The 19,168-nt window shown below is 45.0% G+C and overlaps 1 protein-coding gene across 1 annotated transcript in view; it reads left to right on the forward strand.

Annotated features, from left to right (window-relative positions):
• The window catches only part of LOC147748891 (myomegalin-like), a 1,575,921-nt gene that overhangs the window by 1,461,357 nt on the left and 95,396 nt on the right, over positions 1-19,168 (forward strand). Inside the window, exons 36-37 of the mRNA XM_086928761.1 lie at positions 4,415-4,651; positions 6,050-6,193. Of these exons, the coding sequence (XP_086784887.1) occupies positions 4,415-4,651; positions 6,050-6,193 (381 nt within the window). The remainder of the gene's footprint in view (positions 1-4,414; positions 4,652-6,049; positions 6,194-19,168) is intronic.

A 19,168-nucleotide genomic window follows, 5' to 3' on the forward strand; every position in this document is an offset into this window, starting at 1 on the left:
ACTTTGGTATCCACCAGTGCATATCCCTTTGATTAATGAAGAATGTGTTTCTGGTTTCCGGTCCGGCCGGTTTCCGGTCCGGCCGATCTATGACCATATCGTTGGTGCACTAGATATGGACACAGCGGTCCGCATTCTGGGTTCCAAGCTTAACATCGAATTGCCTGTCAACACTAAAACAAATACCAAGTATTGATCATCAAGACACGATACGAGATATGCACAGTTTACATCATTGGGGGTTTTCATTTGATTCACAAGTAAACAGTTCCGTTTCTTCCGCTTTTTTGGAACAGACCAATAAAACAACTCCATACATCCTTGTGCCCAATCAGGGCTCGCATCCTATGATTGCGAGACCGGGATGACAGCCTAATCCACACTGGAGATGCCTTGAAATCAAACAACACAATTGGATGTTGGAAGATCGAATCAGCATCTGAACACATCCGGTTCCCTTTGACGTCCGCAGCCGCCGTATAACTCGCGGCTTCATACACAGCGTCTCCACCTCCCCCTCGGCTCATCACAAAGACCGAGGCAACGACGGAGAGGTGAGAGCGCTCTATTTTTTCGAAACGAGGAGAAGCATAGCTGGGCATGAGATTATGAATTAGCATTTAACCAGCAGTCTGAAAAACAGCACTCTCTTCCAAGAAAACAGATTTTTTGAATTTAAGAGTCTATAGGGAATAACACAGATTTTCTAGACTATTTGGGAGGCGCTGGTCTTGTGGGTTCATTTCAGACGCTTCTGGGTTAGATGAGATTCAGGACTCTGACCTCAGGAAACTGGTTTGTACCTTGAGACTGGTGTACCTTACCTAGTTATAAGCAGTGTCATTTCAACCTCTGACCTCCCGACCTGCCTTATTTGTTGTCGCTGTTGTTGAACAAACTATTTGGCCTCCTTCACTCTGAGCGGGCGCCAGGTGAGGTGAGGTGTTTCCTCCCTACAATTTGGGTGAGTTGATCATCATAGGAATAATCAGTGTACAAAGCACACATGACAGCCCTAAGAACATGAACTTTGATTGTTTTTCATATCTGTTATTTCTTTTGCACAGGAGAAGATATACCATTTTCTCATTTGAGGAATTGGAGCAGTTCTGTAGTTTTCTTTCACAGAAAGTAAGTGTTGCAGTAGTGCATCATAGGTCCTGAAGAAAGCCTATCTAGGCTGAAACATGTCGACCAATTTACACTCATGGTGAATAGCAATTCCTTGCATGCTATTTTTCACTCTGCTTTTAATCATACCACCTTGATGGGCAGACCCAATAAAGTTTTTCTAATGACATCAAGATAGGTATTTTTAGAACACTTGGATTACAATTTTTTCCTTTCTTTTCTTTTCTCACAATTCTTGAGCACTGCAACTTTGCCCTTTCAGCCTGTACTTGATCATCTTTAATGGTTGAGGGTCAACAAAGTGGTCCAAGTTTTGCTAGCCCCGGGTTCGTCCTGAGGAAGGGCACACTGGATACCACCATTTCAACCATTCAACCCAGATGACGAAGTTCCGCTATTGAGCGGGCTGATGGGTACTTTTTCAAGCACTTTTCAGGCTTTCTTTCAAGTAATTTCTTCTCCTGTAGGTTTACATCCACATTTCCTTGGATTGTTTTGCCTCATACATTAAGCTGTTGGTTTTGTCTTACAGAAGGAACACTTTATAGGTTCCTACATTCAGACTTCTGGTATCTCTCGTGTTGTTTACTGGTTCCTGGTTGCCTCAGCAGCTCTACAGGCCCTAGGCCTTGTCTCTATGTTCTATGTTCACAGCGGTACTTATACCACTTTCTTAGTATATGGTTTGTGAGGCCCCTAGGGCAAAACGTATACTGCGCTATTTAAGTTCTTGTATTGTACTTTTACCTCTAGCCTCATAAAGAGACTAGAGGGGTTGTGTTTAGAATACATACATATATATTTGATATATACCTGGTGTGGTGCTCTTTCATTTGATCATTCAAGAGATTATAGACTGGTAAAACAAGCTGCTTTACATTCCTTCAGACTTAGCCTGAAGGCTGCTCTCCACAGCTACCACTAGGATAGCGTTCTATAAAGGTTGTCTTAAACCTACCATCAATAAGGGTCATTTGGACTGGTGCAAGGTGCCCACTAGAGAAGTGGACATCATATGCCAGGCCAACTCCTCACAGCGGTGTGCTATTTGTAGGTTGAGATCAACGCAATTATTAATGCCAACAATTTTAGGACTATGTATTTTAAGAAAAGATAGCATATCCGGACCTTCTGCGCTCTCAAGAATTCTATGCATTTTAGCTTCTATTGAGATTTTCTAATTGTTGTTTGAAAAAAGTGATTCCTTTAGACATCACCTCAACCTTATTTGATATATATTGTACAACAAGTATTCGCTGTTCCACCTCAGTTACCCTGAAATCAAGGTTTGACCATTTCTCTCCAATCCTCTGAAGCGTTGTATTTGTTTGCATCACAAAAGGCTTCAAGTGTCTTATTTCATCCATTAAAACCTTGAGTGTCAAAGATAGAGGAGCTTTTTTCGGCAAAGTAGGGTCTGTCTTTCGTCTTTTATTAATAAGAATGATAGAATCTTTGCATGAATTTGACAGTCTCTCAGGCTAAGCCACAGGTTTCAGTTTGGAAGAGGGAGTAAAGTCCATACATGAAGACAAAAGATAGCCTTGCAGTAACCAAAGGGTATTTAGCCTATTCACATCAGTTAAATTGAGAAAACTCTTGAAAAGTATCAAAGGAGAGTTCCTAATGCTATGTATAGCAGACCACTGCTCAGAAAAGTGGCTAAATACCTCTGAAGAAAATTATTCCAATGTCGCTTACTTGCAGGCCAGTCAGACAGTCAGACAGTGAATTCTCCAGAATTAACCATCATCAGCAGTCTGCTCAAATAATGTGAGGAAGGCATAGAAGAAATTAAATTCCCCATCTGTGCCTCCAACATATGCATCAGGGGTTATTACTGCCCATTCTCATAGAAATAAAAGGCAACTCGTTTTTAGTATGAAATGAGAATACATTGTGTGAACAAAACAAAAGCCATGAAAAGTCCAAATAGAAAAACTAATCCAAGCTCCTGACAAGAATTGCCCTCAAAGATTACCCGCCTCAAAGGTTTGGGCTCTCTCTTTATTATATTAGTATAGATTACCTGAAATCATTTACAAATACATTATGGATTACGTCATAAAACAAACATCTGATGATAAAAGAGGTATAATAATGTTCAAATGTGTGTGACCCATATACAATTTAAGAACGTGTGAAAGTGCAGCAGCAAAATTACATGGGTACAGCAGACAGCTCGAGGTTTTTTTATGTAGCAAATGCAGAAAGGTATCACTGGGCAAAGCTGAAAGGCATAGGTACGTGAGCATGCGATGCTGTGTCATGCAAGTATGCATATAATTATTGAGTGCGAAAGCAGGTATATGATATTAATTAAAAACAGTGCTCCTCCCAAAGTAAAATATGGAAAGTAAAAGAATGAACAGTGGTGCAGGAGAACGGTGTATAGAATCATATGGTGCCAGTATTACTGCCAGAACAGGTGATCAGCAGCTTATGTTTTTTTGACTTGTTCATCGATTCTTGTATTGTTCGTAGAGTCCTTCCAGCTGCCGCATAGAATTTGCCATTGCATGCAAAGTCCATCTGCACCGTGGTAGTTTCGATGAACATTAGGGCCTGACCTTACGCTGTTTACTGACTGCTTTTTAGAAAGTGGAACCAGAAAACCTGGATTGATTGCAGTTTCCCAACATAACTTGTGTGATCTTAGTCAAATATTTTATTCAACCACAACTATTTTTTCTTCATTATCCCATCTAAAACATGATCAAATATGTAAGTTCAGACTACAAGGTGTATACAACTATCACTTTTAATAAGTACTTTTCACTGCAGTGCTAAAATGTGGCCAATTAATTTTAAAGCTTCCGCATGTTAAAGAAATACATTTTGAAGAGACTTCATAATATTTTATGTGATGTTTGATGTATGGTTTAAAAGCAAATATTTATAGGCCTAGTTCGTGCATGGGCTCTTTCCGAGCCAGACCGTTGGCTCAGCTCTCCTTCGTAATTTCTTGGCCCACCCATCTCTGCAAATGTGTTACATCAATCTAACACTCCTTTCAGTGTGCCGAGCATTCAAACGATGAATAATAAGTCTAATAAAGGGTGAAAAATATCTCATGGTGTATGAGGTTTGATATAGAGCAGGCCATAAACCATGCCCAGGAGGCTAACTCTGACATACTCAGTTCAATAAAAATGGTATGATTATGTACTGGCATTATGATCGGACAATCAGTTATGGAGTTGGTAGAAAAGTGTGCTCTTAACTGCTTTGAAAGTCACACCTGGTGGTTTAATGCTAACAGTAACTGTCATTACTTTTTTGCGCATTATCAGAGAATTGTTACAAGGACAAGCTCCTCCAGAACACCCCATCAGTACTGGAAGGCGATGCTCCAGATGGTTCTTTTGCCAATAAGAATGGACGCCATGTTATTGGCCACATTGATGATTATAATGCTTTGAAGGAGCAGGTCCAGGAGGCGAGAGGGCTGATCCACAAGATGGACTCGCTAATGCAATTGAGTTTCAACATCCCTTTCTTGGAGATCCACGGCACAAAGGTACAACCTAAAAGGCCAGCATGAAACTTTCTTAGGGCTTTTGGAGTTACACCACAACACTTCACACTTATTTGCCAATGAGTGTTAGATTTACCTTTTCTAGAGGATACCATACAAGTAGCACCAGTTCTTTTGTGAACAGATGTATGGCCCAACAGTGCAGTCAGGCTTACACAAGAGCTCCTGAGTGATACTTGAAAGTTCATTGCATATGGGCTTCTAGATACTGTGACATTTTGAAAAGTAACTTTTGTAAAAATATTTCATACAAATCCAACATTACCAATGAATTTGTATTAACTATTTTAAAATGCACAAGAATTAACTTTTTAACTGGTTTCTAGTTGGAAATAACATTATTTAATTGTCATATTAACTCCCAATATGTTCCTGTGCAACAGCTAAATCTGAAACAGTGGCAATAGCATTTGGGTCCTTGTCACTGAAAGAACATGTTTTGCATGCCTTACTTTTAAATACCATGCACACAGTTTTACTGGGCAGTAAGGCATACTTGGAGTAGATTTAAGAATATAAAAAAGGAGAGTTTAGGCCTGTCAAAAGGGGTTCTTTTGACAGGTCGAATATGCTACTGGTGGGAGCTCTGCAGTGATGTTTTGCACTCTCACTCTAGCATCAGTCCAAACAATGGACGTGATCATGGAAAAAGAGGAATTTTCCTACAAAATCCTTTCTGCCTGGAGGCTTTTATGATGTATGGCATTTTCCACCAATCAGTGATCCCTCAAGGAGACATATGTTGCTTCAACATGATTACCTAAAGGTTAAGCAATACAGTGGCTACAAGGAGTCGCCCTTAATTCTTGCAGCTTTGACGAAAGAAAGAGCGACCTTAGTTTTCAGCTGTTAAAATCATATGTGCTAGGTAATGGACTTTGAAAATTAGATTTGACTTTCGAGGGATCCAGTTAAGCTTGCTGGTGATGCACACTTTAACAAGCCATTGGCAAAGCCAGTATATCTGGCGCTGATGAGCCTGCATTGTTTATCTTTATTTGTATATAATGAAAGAGTGAATAAAATCAGAGGTTGCTTATCAGCCCTGCAATGAAACGAAGTCCATTTACACGGATGGTCACATATGCACGAGCTGTCACTGAGACTGAAGAGAGCCATTGTTGACACGGGCTGTTCCATTGCCACATATTGTGTGCTGTGGAGGCAGGAGAGGAAGCAAAATGAGTGATGCCACTTGAAGACAACAATACCCGTATATGCAGTATCTATATTTCTATTATGATGTTTTGGGGGAAACATGGAGCTGGAAAGACAACCACATCTTTCTCCAGGTGACTTAATAATAAGGGACCTATATAGAAAAAAAATTGGTTTACTCAGTTTTTATCTATTACAATGAATTAATCTATTTTTTATCAGGCATTGGATTATGGAAACATCCGTCAGTTGTTCTCGAGCACAAAAATGCTCCACAAGATACTGGAAGAGTCAGCAGCACTTCTCACAATGTTCTGGAGAGCCGCCTTGCCCAGCACCCAAAGTATTGCACAGCAGAAAAGAGAGGTAATACATTTATAACATGGTAGATTATCTATATTCGGATTACCATTTTACAGTTTGAGGTTCTAATGTTGTAAGTGTGATAATTTAAGATGACAATGGAAAAGTGTTTGTGGGGGGTATGGGTTAAACAGATGCTCACAAAATGGTAGACATGGGTCCATCTGCAATGAATATATATGTATTCCAAATAAGAAAATATTTTCATACCTTGTCCTCAAAAACAGTGGTTCTGATCTAGGTTTGCTATCCCAGCTTGTTCAGCACAGTCTTATAGTGCGGAGGAAAATCTTAGATATCCGCTAGCTGATATTGAACCTAAACCTCTGTTCATTCATCTGGATCCCTAGGAGAAGTCATTTTTTAGCCTTGAATCTAATGCTAGAAAGTAAGAAATAACGAATCATAAACATCTTTTTATTAGAAATCTGTGATGATACCCAACTGAATCTAGCAGAACTTAGTATGAGCAGCTAAAAGGAAGTGGGTGAAATCTGCATCTTTCAAAATAAAGGAAGAGCTCACAAAAAAAGTAAGAGACATTTTATACATTAGTTTCCACAAATGTAGTGGCTGATGAAGCCCAAGTGCATATAGCTACCACTTTCTTTTTTTTAAAAACTCTTTTAATTCAAACTTTTCCATGATTAGCAAGAAACATCAATTTCTCAAATGGTACAAATATGATCAACAGGCACCACACATTTCTCAAGCAGGTACAGTACATGCATCTTTCTCGTCAACGCAACGCAGTACTACTATGGACACAGCCTTGGACTACCACTGGGATCCACTCCCTTCCCATCTCGGGCGACTGTACATCGGGACCTCTCACCTCCAAGAGCGTTGCTACGTTACTCATCCCCTCCTGGTGTCTTGAAGTTCAAGCCCATAGTACCGAAGCCAGGGGTGCCAAATCTTAAAGAATTTCTGCTGACACCCTCTCATTTTGTAAGTCACCTGCTCCGCACCCGTACACATGTCCATCCCTGTTTTCCACTCACTAAGGATCGGAATTACTGGTGCTCCCCATTTCTTGGCTATATCCCTTTTGGCCACCATCATGCCTAGATTACACAGGCGAAGACTCTGTCTGGGTAAGTCTATGTTGGATAGCTACCACTTTTTGAACACATTGTCCATTTCTCAAAGAAGCTGGCAAAATGTGACAAGCTCAACCATGAACTGTTCCAATTTTTGATTTAGCGCGAAAGATGCATGTAAGCAATTAAAAAGTAAACTGCTGTGAGTTATGCAAATTAAGCACAAGTCCAGAGCAGAGAACATCTAAATTAAGGATGACTAAGGTTTAACGTATGCCTAAGGCTGCAGAAGAGCTAACAACAGTGGAAGAAGGGCTCCTCTGCATGGATTTAATTCATTAAACTAGTGTAGTGTCTTGCAATATTTTAGAACTGAACCCTTTTGGCTCCTAATTGATTCCGTAGAGCTGTGAAGTAAGTGTTAAAGTGTAATGCTATAAAAGCATGTTTTAGAATGTTGAGTTCACAGTTACATGCAGCCGAATATTGATGTGTAAGACTAATCTCTATGTGTGGCATGGGTATTGGCTGGTACTCTGGCTTGGAAGATGCTACAAATGGTGATGGTATAGGGGAAACGTAACTCAAAGAACCACTGTGCTCTCCCAGAGAGTTTGCAGTGGTCCAAGCAAACTGCTTGGGCGTGCCACATGTGTAGCTCTCTGAAATCTGAGTTGATGCTTCAGGCACAGGGAGTGAAAGCTCAGCTCCGACCGCTGTAAAGTTTATGAAGACAATTTACACATTGATGATCGACAACCTGATGGTCAAGCAATACATAAAGATGGAACGACTCCAAAACATCAGAATTTGGCAACACGCCTTCAACACCTCTTTCCTCTCACTATGCATCCAGAGTATCCAACTACCTCCCTTCACCCCTGCTCCCAAGGACATCAAATGTGGCATGCCCCAAGGACCATGCCTCAACCCCACTGTGATCAGTATCTTCTTGACCCTCTCACAGTCATCATCAGATCCCACGGACTTAACATTATCTCATACACCAACAATACCCAGCTCATCCTTTCGCTCACCCAGGACCCCTCAAACGCCAGAATCAATTTCCACAATACCATGACCAACGTACCCAACTAGATAAGAGACAGCTGCTTCAAACTCAACTCCGACAAAATAGAAGTACTGATCATTGGACCTCAACTGGTGGTCAGCAGAACTCAGACCAACCTCCACACTGACAGACAATGCACGCAACCTCAGCATCATCCTCGACAGCCAGCTAACCATGAAAAATGAGTGAATGCAGTTGCCTCATCATGTTTCCACACCCTACACATGTTCAGCAGAAACTTCAGGTGGATCCCAATCAATGCCAGAAAAACTGTGATGCAGGCCCTAATCACCAGCCACCTCAACCATGACAGTGCTCTCTATTCCGGAATCCCCACCAACCTTCTCAACAGACTTAAGACCATATAGAACACCACAGCCAGACTCATCTTAGACCTTCGTAAACTGACTCACATAACCCCTCACCTCAGAGACCTCCACTGGCTACCCATCCAGAAGATATGCCAGTTAAAGATCCTCATGCATGCATACAAGGCCTTACACAACCAAGGACCAATCTTCATCAACCATCGTATGAATTTCCACCTGCCCGCAAGAAGCCTGCACTCCGCCTCACTCACCGTTGCACACCGTCCCCACACCTCTTGCAGCCACAGCAGGGGGCGCTCCTTTCTCTACACCACCGCCATGGCCTGGAATAACCTCCACCAACTGAAAATCACACTCTCTGATGGACTTCAGAAAGCAACTCAAGACCTGGCAGACGCAGTAACCTCCATGCCGACATACCCCTAGGTAGTGATAGTGTTGTTCTATAGAAATACTGATTGATTGAGAAGTATATTATCGTTGCACTTACCAGAGCCTCAACCAGTGGAGCTTTACCACCTCAATACCCGGCCAGGAGGCCCCAGAAGAAGCACAAAGGTTTCGCTTACTGTGCTGCCTGATAGCTGAAGTTGACTACCACTAAATCTGCCAGGTGTGGCTCAGAACATTTCCAGAGGTCTCCAGGAAGTAAAGGGCTCTGATGGAGTCTGGGGAGCAAGTCATCGCTGCCCCAAATGTCCATGATGACTCTGAGGCTGGTCCATCGCAAGGTCTCAGCAATAGAGCGAATGAGACCGGCTCAAATGGACAATTGACAGGAGTAGAAAGAGCTCCAACCTCAAGGTCAGCCTCTCCCATAATTGATTACTATGCTACCCCCATCTTGAAACAACCACCACCCTTTGATACTGTCAAAAAGCAAAATATTGGTGATATATTGTCTGTGTGGATGGAGACATTTGATGATTTCATTGATGCTCTTGAAGAGACGAATAACAAAAAGAATATCAAGTATCTTTAAAAATACTGCTGGTGAAAGTGTGAAAGAATCATAAAGAAAATGCCATGAACTGACGAAGAAGTTACATTCTGTCAGATTACAGAAACGAAAAATCTCAATTTTAATCCAGAAACAAACATTGATTACAAAAGGCATATTTTCAGTCATGAACGCCAAAGAGTTGGTGCAACAATTGATGCATTTGTGGAGAGACTTCATACACTCATCAAACACTACAAGTTCAATTAATGTATTTATGAGGAAGCTATGCAACATAGAGTTATTGATAGATGCTTGTCAGATTCATTCAGACAATGAATGCACAGAGAAACTCTCAGTCTGGAGAGGATTTTGATGGCTGCCAGAGCTGAGGTGCATGTTGAAATACAAGCCACTGACATGGAGGCCGGAAGTGCCCAGTGTTAATCAGCCATGAGCATAAAAAGTAAGCCTCAGCAAAAGACACAAAGTGCTGTCAACAAGTAAAAAGAAGTTATGTTTTAGATATAGATTTTCGTTCCCACATGAAAATAAAAGTCCTGCCAGTGGACAGATATGTAATGGATGTGGGAAAGAGAATAATTTTGTGACAGTTTGTAAAGCGAAGGAGAGAGCAAGTGCATCACGGCGTGATGACAAAATGGCCCACAGAACATACCAGAGGCAACGTTTGATGCAACCCTTCAAGTTCAAGGGGTGATATCATTTGCGGCAAATTGACCCTGAACAAAGTCGATTGTCATCTAAATCATCGTCAAACTGTTCGTCCACCTCAGTATCTAGTAAAAGTGAGGAAGATGATTGCGCAATGCCAATGTTTACCTCAGAAAGAAAAGCGCATGTCGGACGAGCCGCATGCAAGGAGAAATGTCAGTCAAAGAAAAGTTGACATGTCAAAACACCAAAGTCATGCAAACATTGTCCAAAAAGAACATTAAAAATAGATGACTGCTCTATACCATTCAACATCAACGTGGTTCATCAATGAGTATAATGCCTGAAGAGAAATATCATGAATTGTCTCTATTACCATGACTTATGCCATTGAAAATCAAAATGTACACTTGGGCTTCATCAATTCCCATAAAAAATCAAGGTGCATTTGTAGTGACATTGAAACACAAGAAAACTAAGGTGCAAGCACCCATCCATGTGCTCCAAAGTACAGCAGCAAGTGCCTGTCTGCTCCGTTTCAGTTCCGCCGCTCATATGGGACTGATTTCTGTGAATTACAACTTGAGTGCTCACCACGAAAAAGTATGTCAATTTCCTCCATTGTTTCATGGTTTAGGAAAGCTAAAAACTATGAAAGTACAGTTACCCATTAATGAAAATGTCTGTCCTGTTGATCAGAGACACAGGAAAATTGCTTTTCATTTACAATAAGCTGTCGAAAAAGAACTTGAATTATTACTTAAACATGACATTACTGAGCGTTCACCTGGGACGACACCATGGGTTTCTCCCTTGGCGGGAGTGCCCAAAAATGACACTGAAGGAGCTGTACCCATATGAGATGACATGGCCAAGCAAACAAGGCAGTTGAACAAGAACGACATCCAGGTCCACATATGCTGACATGATAACACAACTAAATGGTGCAAAGGTTTTCTCTCACCTTGATTTAAATAAGGGATATCGTCAGTTGGAACATGAAAAAGATTGCAGGTATATTACAACATTCTTTAGACAGATAGGTCTGTTTTGATATAAAGACTCTATACTGGTATGTCTTCGATTGCAGAACTTTTCCAAGATGTCATTTGATGTATGATACAGCCAACTCTGAATGCATTCAACTATAGTGATGACATAATGATTTTCAGAGCTACACAAAACGAGCATGGTAAAGCTCCCATTCAAGTATGTTGCTTACTGACTGATGCAGGTCTGACTTTGAATGCAGACAAGTGTGAGTTACACAAGATTAAATTAAAATTCTTTGGCCATATCTTTTCTGATTGGGGGATGACACCTGGTCCTGCTAAAGTACAAGCAATGTCTAATGCTGATCCCCTACAACATGTTTCTATGATACATTCATTTCATGGCATGGCCAGTTACTGTTCAAGATAGTACAACACTTTGCGACCATATATTGTCCCCTATGAGAGCTAACGAAGAAACATGTTTCCTTCTCATGGTCAAAGGAATGTGAGTAAAGTTTAAAGAAAATCAAACATGTCATTTAACCCCCTCCATGCTCATGACGAGCTCAGCTCGTCATGAGGCACAGTTGAGCTGTGCTGATGACGAGCTGAGCTCGTCATGAATACAGGAGAATACCGATTTCTAGCACAGGGGAAAAATAACCACAGCAGCGATGTGGTTAAACTGCTACTGAAATGGCTTATTTCAATGCAAAACTTGGCACAGAGGTTGTTGTTGACGCTATCCCTGTTGGGCTGGGCCCTATCCTGGCACAGCACAACAGACATGCTTGAAGGCATATTGTGGCATATGCCTGTACATGTTTGTCCCAACAGAAGGTGCTTGCTCTCAACCCAAGAAAGAACATTTGGCTGTAGTATGGACTTGTGAACATTTCTATTGTTCCTTTAATGCTGGTAACTGATTATAAATCTTTATTGACCAATTTTGGCAATCCAAAAGCCAAGATGCCTCCTCGCATTGAACGGTGACTTTTTAAAAAAAAAATTTTTTAAACCTTTATTGATGACAGAAAAAAAAAGGTTAGTACACAGCTTCACACCTACAACCTGCGGCTGCAGGCCGGCAGCTACAAAAGAAATAGTCCAGGGAAGGATTATATTCAGAAAGGCTAGGCAATAGAAATTAGACACAGCATGACGCCTACAACCCTGCTGGGCCGGCCGCGATATAAAGGTGGCATAACCAGATGACATGTGCATTATAACTACAGTAAGGAAGCAGAGTGTACACAAGAAGTATGCGTCTGAGGTTTCTTTTATAATTTTTTAAACCAACTGCAAAAACCAACAGAAACTGGTCCCTCCCATGATATACCACCATACACAGTATGTGGATTAAAGGACCTTGAGGTGAGGAGCCATAAGGTGGTACCAAGTAGAAAGAGGATCAACCTTCGTCGGGGTTAGCGTTGCTTCGCACCCGCTTAATACTTCTGGCTGACATGGGAGGGGAAGGGCAGAGAGGGGGGGGGAGGGGGGAGAGGGAGGGAGGGGGGATATTCCATAATCAAATCTGTGAGGGTGATAGTGTGCAAAGGCCACGGAAGTAGTGATACGTATAACATGCAAGTGAATTGAGTAAGCAGTCTGGTATTAAGTACGCGTCGCATATCAGTCGAAAGCCGGGCATCTGAAGCTGACAAGATATATGGTCAGGTCGCCGACTGGTTCAGAGGGCAGGGTAATGTCTTGGGTGAGTCGCCATAGAGCATAGTGTGCAGGCTAGCCTATATGTAGGATGATACCTAGGGGGGGGGGGAGGGGGAGGGGAGACCAGAGGCAAGGCCGGCAGGGGATCAGGGCAAGGTTTGGGTAAGGGAGAGGGGTTGGTTTAGAGTATTCCATTGTGATTTCACGTTTCCTAAGAATCCTCGCCCTGCTCACGAAGGAGATATGCAGTGAGGGGGCCCCAGAGATCCTTGGGACGTGACTTGTGTGGTAAGAGTTCGGCCTAATTGTGAAGGTGATCTTGCCAAGTAGACATAGTGTTTAGCCATATCCTAAATTTAGGCGCACGGCCCCTACCCAATCTACATGCCACATGGCGATTAGCTAATAGGAGGCCCAGTGCAAAAAATTTCCTATGTGACTTCAGCGCTGGGGCTATGTGACCCAGCAGGGCAACCTTAGGACAGGGAGCAATGTCCACCCCGACCATGTCAGACAACCCTCTAAATATAGCATGCCAATATTCCGCTACAGCAGGGCATGTCCACGCCAGGTGGAAGAAGTCAGCACTCTCGCCCTTGCATCTGAGGCATTTGTCGTTGTCTCGGAGACCGAACCGGAATAGTTTGGAAGGGGTATAGTAAAGTCGGTGCAAGAATTTGAAATGAATCAGTCTGAGACGAGCATTACCGGTCACTGCATTGGTGTGCGAGCAGCTTTCCTCCCATTGCTCGTCCGACAGCGGGGTGTCTAGGTCGCTGTCCCAGTCGCTGCGGGCTTTGAGCTGAGGGGGCGATGGGGCTGGCTGTGCATGTTTGTATAGCATAGACACAACATGTCTTGGGGTGTCTGTTTGTAATAGGGTGTGTAGGGGGGCCAGGGTGTCCGGCTCATCAGGGAAGTTGGGAGTGACCGCTTTAACATTCTGACGAAGCCGAACATAAAGGAACGTATCCATTACCGAGGGGGTGTTCTCAACAAAGAATTGCGCCGATGTGCGAAATTGTCCATGGAGGTATAGATCACCCTACGTGTGAATCGCCAATTTCGTGAGCAGTTTACGGCCGATCTCTTCACAGGAGATGCACAATCTTGGATCATGCGCTAGAGGCATACTTGGAGAATATAGAAACTCAACCTCCATGTGATCTGCTAGGCGCTTCCAAGCCTGAACCGTGCAATCAACTGTGGTTGGGTCTCGGTCTGTGACACGTGGCGCAGTGTATAAATATCCCGACGGTTGTACGGGCCTCATATATCCGTCTTCCACCGCTAAGTGGGCCATGAAGGGAGGAGGGTGAAGCCAGTACGCGACGAAGTGGCCCTGGGCACAATCGTAATAGCGTTGCAAGTTTGGAACATAAAACCCGCCTTGATGATAGGCTAATCCTGGCCTGTTTGCCACCCCATATTAGTCGCGATAATTGGGAATTGAGGGCACGGAAGAAGTGGGATCCCGGGCTGTACGGTATGTTAGTGAAGAGGTATAGCAGCTTGGGAAGGACCACCATCTTGATCAGGAAAATGCGCCCCGCCATTGAAAGTGGGAGATGGATCCACTTGGTGATGGTATCGGTCAATTTATCCAGGACAGTGCCATAATTAGCCCTAATGAGTGCCTCTCGGTTTCGGGATACAATGATACAGAGATATTTTATTTCCTCAGTTTCCCATATTAGGGGATAGTCCAGGGGAAAATGCACGGTCTTATCTGTTAAGGGGAATAGAGCAGACCTCACCAATTAATTTGTATTCCTGATATGGCACCAAATTTAGTGATTTCGTGCAGAAGGGGGTTGAGGTTTTCTTGCGGCTTGTGCACATATAAAGTCATGTCGTCAGCATACAGTGCAACTAGCAGCTGGCGCTCCGGGTATATTAGAGAGCGGTGATTATGATGCTGTCGGAGTTTAGCCGCCAACTGCTCGATGGCGATCGCGAAGAGTACAGGGGAGAGCGGGCACCCCTGTCTGGTGCCTCTATGGATTTCAAAGGGAGCTGACCTAGCGCCATTGAATAGGACTTAAGCACACGGATTGCTATATAGCAGTTTTATACAATCTAGGAAGCTATATGGGATCCCCATCCGTTCAAGAAGGGCCAGAAGATAATCCCACTCAAGGGAATCAAACGCTTTGATGGCGTCTAGGAAAACAGCAGCAGCGTCACAGCGAGGATTAATGTCCTGCAGTACAGCCTGAAGGGTGTGTAAATTATGTGAAGTCGCCCTGTTGGGGACGAAACCTGCTTGGTCAGGCAAGACTAGACGTTCCATCAACAGGTTAAGACGTGACGCAAGTACCTTCGCTAAAATTTTTACGTCAGTATTGAGCAGTGAGAGGGGCCTGTAGGAGTCGCAGTGCTCCGGCGGCTTGCCTGGTTTCAAGAGGGATGTTATAAGGGCTTCGCGCATAGAGGACGGCAGAGTACCCTCTTCAAGGGCCGAATAATAAACTTGCTGTAGTATTGGGGCAAGTATATGGATATAGGCCTTGTAAAAGTCAATTGGCAACCCGTCAGAACCAGGCGACTTGCCCGACTTCATAGACATGATAGCGTCTTTTATTTCATCTACCTCAAGAATATGGTGCAGGAATTTTTGCTGGGATGGGCCGAGCCACGCAATGGCGGTGTCGTCCAGATATGGATGCAGATTGATAGGTGCCGATCTTTGAGAGGAGTAGAGAGTGGAGTAGTGATTTGTGAGGATGCGGAGTTGTTCTGTGAGGTCTCGCTGTGGGATTTGATGTTCGTCCAGCAAGGTCGTGACATAGTTATTATATCTAGGGGATCTGACAGCGGAGGCAAGTGCCCTACCGGGCCTGTCCCCCTCACCGAAGATGCGCGCAGTATACTGTTTACCGAGGAACTTGCACTCCCTATCTGCCGCTTCCGTGTATTCGTTCAGCTTTTCCCTAAGTGGGCATTAGAAGTGTGACCCCGGGCGTCGCGAGTCCTACTCTGTTTTAGTTCTCGAAGCTCGGATTCAAGTTTACGCAGTTCGCCGCGCAGTGATTTGAGGACGCCGCCCCCCTTAGCGATGCACCATCCCCGCACCGTGACTTTAAAGGCCTCCCAGACCGTTGTGAGATTCGACACCGACCCCACATTTTGCTCAAAGAAGTCATGTATGTCCTGTTCGAGTTCCGCCCTAAAGGCAGAGTCCGTGAGATGTGCGGTGTTGAGGCGCCAGCTCAGGTAAGGGGAGGTCTCAGTGGGAATGCGCAGCGATATTAGGACCGGGGAATGGTCCGAGAAAGTCCTGGCGAGGTTTAGGGCGTTGACTAGCCAAGGGGTGAGGCCTGCCGATAAGAACACGTAGTCTATACGTGCCCATGTGGAATGTACTGCAGAATGGTGAGTGCCCTGTTTGAGGGACGGGTGTAGGCGTCTCCATGCATCGATGTAGTGGTGTTCAGCAACAATAGAGGCTAGAACACATTGGGTGTGGGAGTAATGTGCGGCCTGGGGGTGAGACCTGTCAAGGCCTGGTTCCAAAGCGGTGTTGAAGTCCCCTCCCAATATGACATGGCCTATGCCCAATGTTTGAATCTTACCCCACATTGTGAGAAGCGAGGAAGTGTCTTCGGTATTGGGGCCATAGTAGCAGGCGAAGAGGACAGTATGCGAGTGTAATTTCCCCCAGACCATGCAATATCTGCCACATGAATCCACCTCCGTCCCGGCAGGTGTAAACCTCATTCCACGTCTAACCAAGCTCGTAACCCCCCTGGCATAGTTGGAGTAAGAAGAGAAAACCTTGCAGGAGGCCCACCTGGAAGCAAATAGGGGAGAGCTATCTGGCAGTAGATGTGTTTCCTGAAGCATTGCAATTGATACGCCCTGCCTGTCCAGGTATCCCTAAATTTGTCTCTTTTTCCTAGGATTGTTCAGCCCACATATGTTCCATGAGACCAGCTGAAACTGTTGCGCCGGTTGCATACCCTCTACGTCACCCATTCAAACATAGAACAAATCATGCAGCATGTAATACCGTAATCAAGGGCCATAGCACAGTTGACAGTATAAAAGTGACAGTTCCCGCCCATAATCCCCCACAGAACCTTCCTAGAGGCAACGTAACAAACATTACTATGTCATCAGTATTAGTTCGGAATTTATTCCCACCCACACAGGCAACCCCAACTGGCCGGGTACCCAACCCCCACCCATCTTCCCAGAAACAAAACGAAACAAAAACCAGAAATGATATGACACATGCCCCTACCCACAGGAGGGATGGGGTGTTTAGGGGCTCGCCCATTGGGGGACAGAAACTAGGGGCACCAGACCTGCCAACCACCTCCCTGCTTACACCCACAGACACCGGGTTCACACAGGACGTCTAGCGTGGGATGGAGGTTGGTGACCGAGCACTCCGGTATAACATAGACCAGTGAGTCTTGTGCAGTCCAAGCACCTAAAACATAATATGTAAGAATCAGGCTCCGCATAGGTAATGGTCAAAGAACGCTGGACTAAAAGGGTCAATATAACAATACATCCTTTCAGTCCTGCTGCGACATTGGCGATTGAGACCTGGATCTTCGACGAGCTGCTTCGTCACTGTTCTGTTCTTTCCTATAGTGTTTAAGAAAGTCTTCCACCTGTTGTGGATTTTGAAAGAAATTATGCTTGCCCTGAAATGATATTTTCAATTTTTCTGGGTATAGCATGGCGTATGGGATCTCCTGCGCCTGGAGTTTCTTTTTTACCCCTGCAAATTTGTGCCTGGCCTCTTGGACTGAGGGGGTAAAATAAGGAAAAAAGGAGAGAGTCGTGTTTCAATAGTTCACGGTACCCAGTTCTCTCGAGCGTCTTAACACCGCATCTCGGTCTCTGTAGTTTAGAAAGCGCACAATGATAGGACGAGGTTGGGCTCCGGGAGGCGGGCGAGCTGCCAGAGATCACGGGGGGGAGGGGGGAAAGTCTGTCAGTCCAGAACGCCTCAGGAGGGACGACAGGATATGAAGGGCGCGATAGGTTGCATAGCGGGCCGGAACTGCGGCGTGGTCTTGCTGTTGGGGTGGTCAAGAGGGTGCCACGTGGCCGCAAAGGCCTTGGAGGTGCCTCAAAGGGGGGGGGCAAGCAAGCGTCTGTGTCCAAGTTGCCGCAGTGGCCCACGCGGCAACAGCAGCAGGATCGGCCTAGTCGCAGCAGGCAAAGAGGCGCAGGGTTCGCATGGGGCGCCTGCCACGAGGACGGGGGTGAAGGTGCCTCCCGTCAGTGCAGCGGATGGTGGGCAGCAGCGCCGAAAAGACAGGTGGCCACAACACCGGAGAAATTGGTGAAGAAGTATAGTGCCGTGGGGCCAGGCACGAGGCATCTCAGTCCCTGGGGAGTATGGCCAAAGATGGCGGATGGCGGATATGCCCGTGAGGCAGTGAGCACGGCCAGGATCGTTCACAGCGCCGTGGGGGAAATGGCGGGGGAAGGCTGCAGGCTGCAGGCAGCGCTCACCTGGAACAGCAGCTGGGGTCCCCCCGGGCGTGTCAGTGCACTCCAGACGTCCAGCGGTCAGGCCGGCTCCAGCAGGCAAGGCTCTCCCGGCAGCGCCGGGCAGGCCGCAAAGCACCAGCCTCTCCCGACGGGGTGGGCCGGCGCGCGAGAGCTCTTTCCACAGTGCCACAGCCCGCCCAGGTTTCTCCGGCTGCCGACCCTGCGCCGGATGGGACTTTCAGGGCGAGCGAGGCACCGCTGTGATCAGCACGGTGTTGCGGAGGAAAAGGGGCGATGCTTGAACCAATCTTCCCGGTCAGGATCCCTTCAGAATGGGAAGAAGTGCTCGGTCTATCGGGAGCCTCACACCAGTGCGGCCATCTTGGTCTGGCGCCACCTAGCGCCCCCCGAACGGTGACTCTGGTTACAAGAATATGGGTACACCATTGTACATTGTCCAGGAAAGGATCAAAACCCTGCTGAATACTTTTTCAAAGTGCCCATACAAGGTCAAGGTACTCCATTCAAGACAGCTGAAACCTACATTAATTTCATTGTAAAGTTAAATACGCCAGCTGCCATATCGTTATCATCACTGCTACAAGCTATGATGGTCACATTCTGAAATTGTTGTGGAACCGACATGCTCAACCTCTCACCAGTGATGGTAAATACCAAAAGTACAAAAACGTTAAAGAGGAACAATCTGAAATCTCAGGAAGAAGTTATACTGCGAGGGTCAAGAATCCTAATTCCTGAGAGTTTAAGACAGAAGATAATTGAACTGCCCCAC

This window comes from Lissotriton vulgaris, chromosome 1_1 (assembly GCF_964263255.1).
Source record: "Lissotriton vulgaris chromosome 1_1, aLisVul1.2, whole genome shotgun sequence".
Classification (NCBI taxonomy): domain Eukaryota; kingdom Metazoa; phylum Chordata; class Amphibia; order Caudata; family Salamandridae; genus Lissotriton; species Lissotriton vulgaris.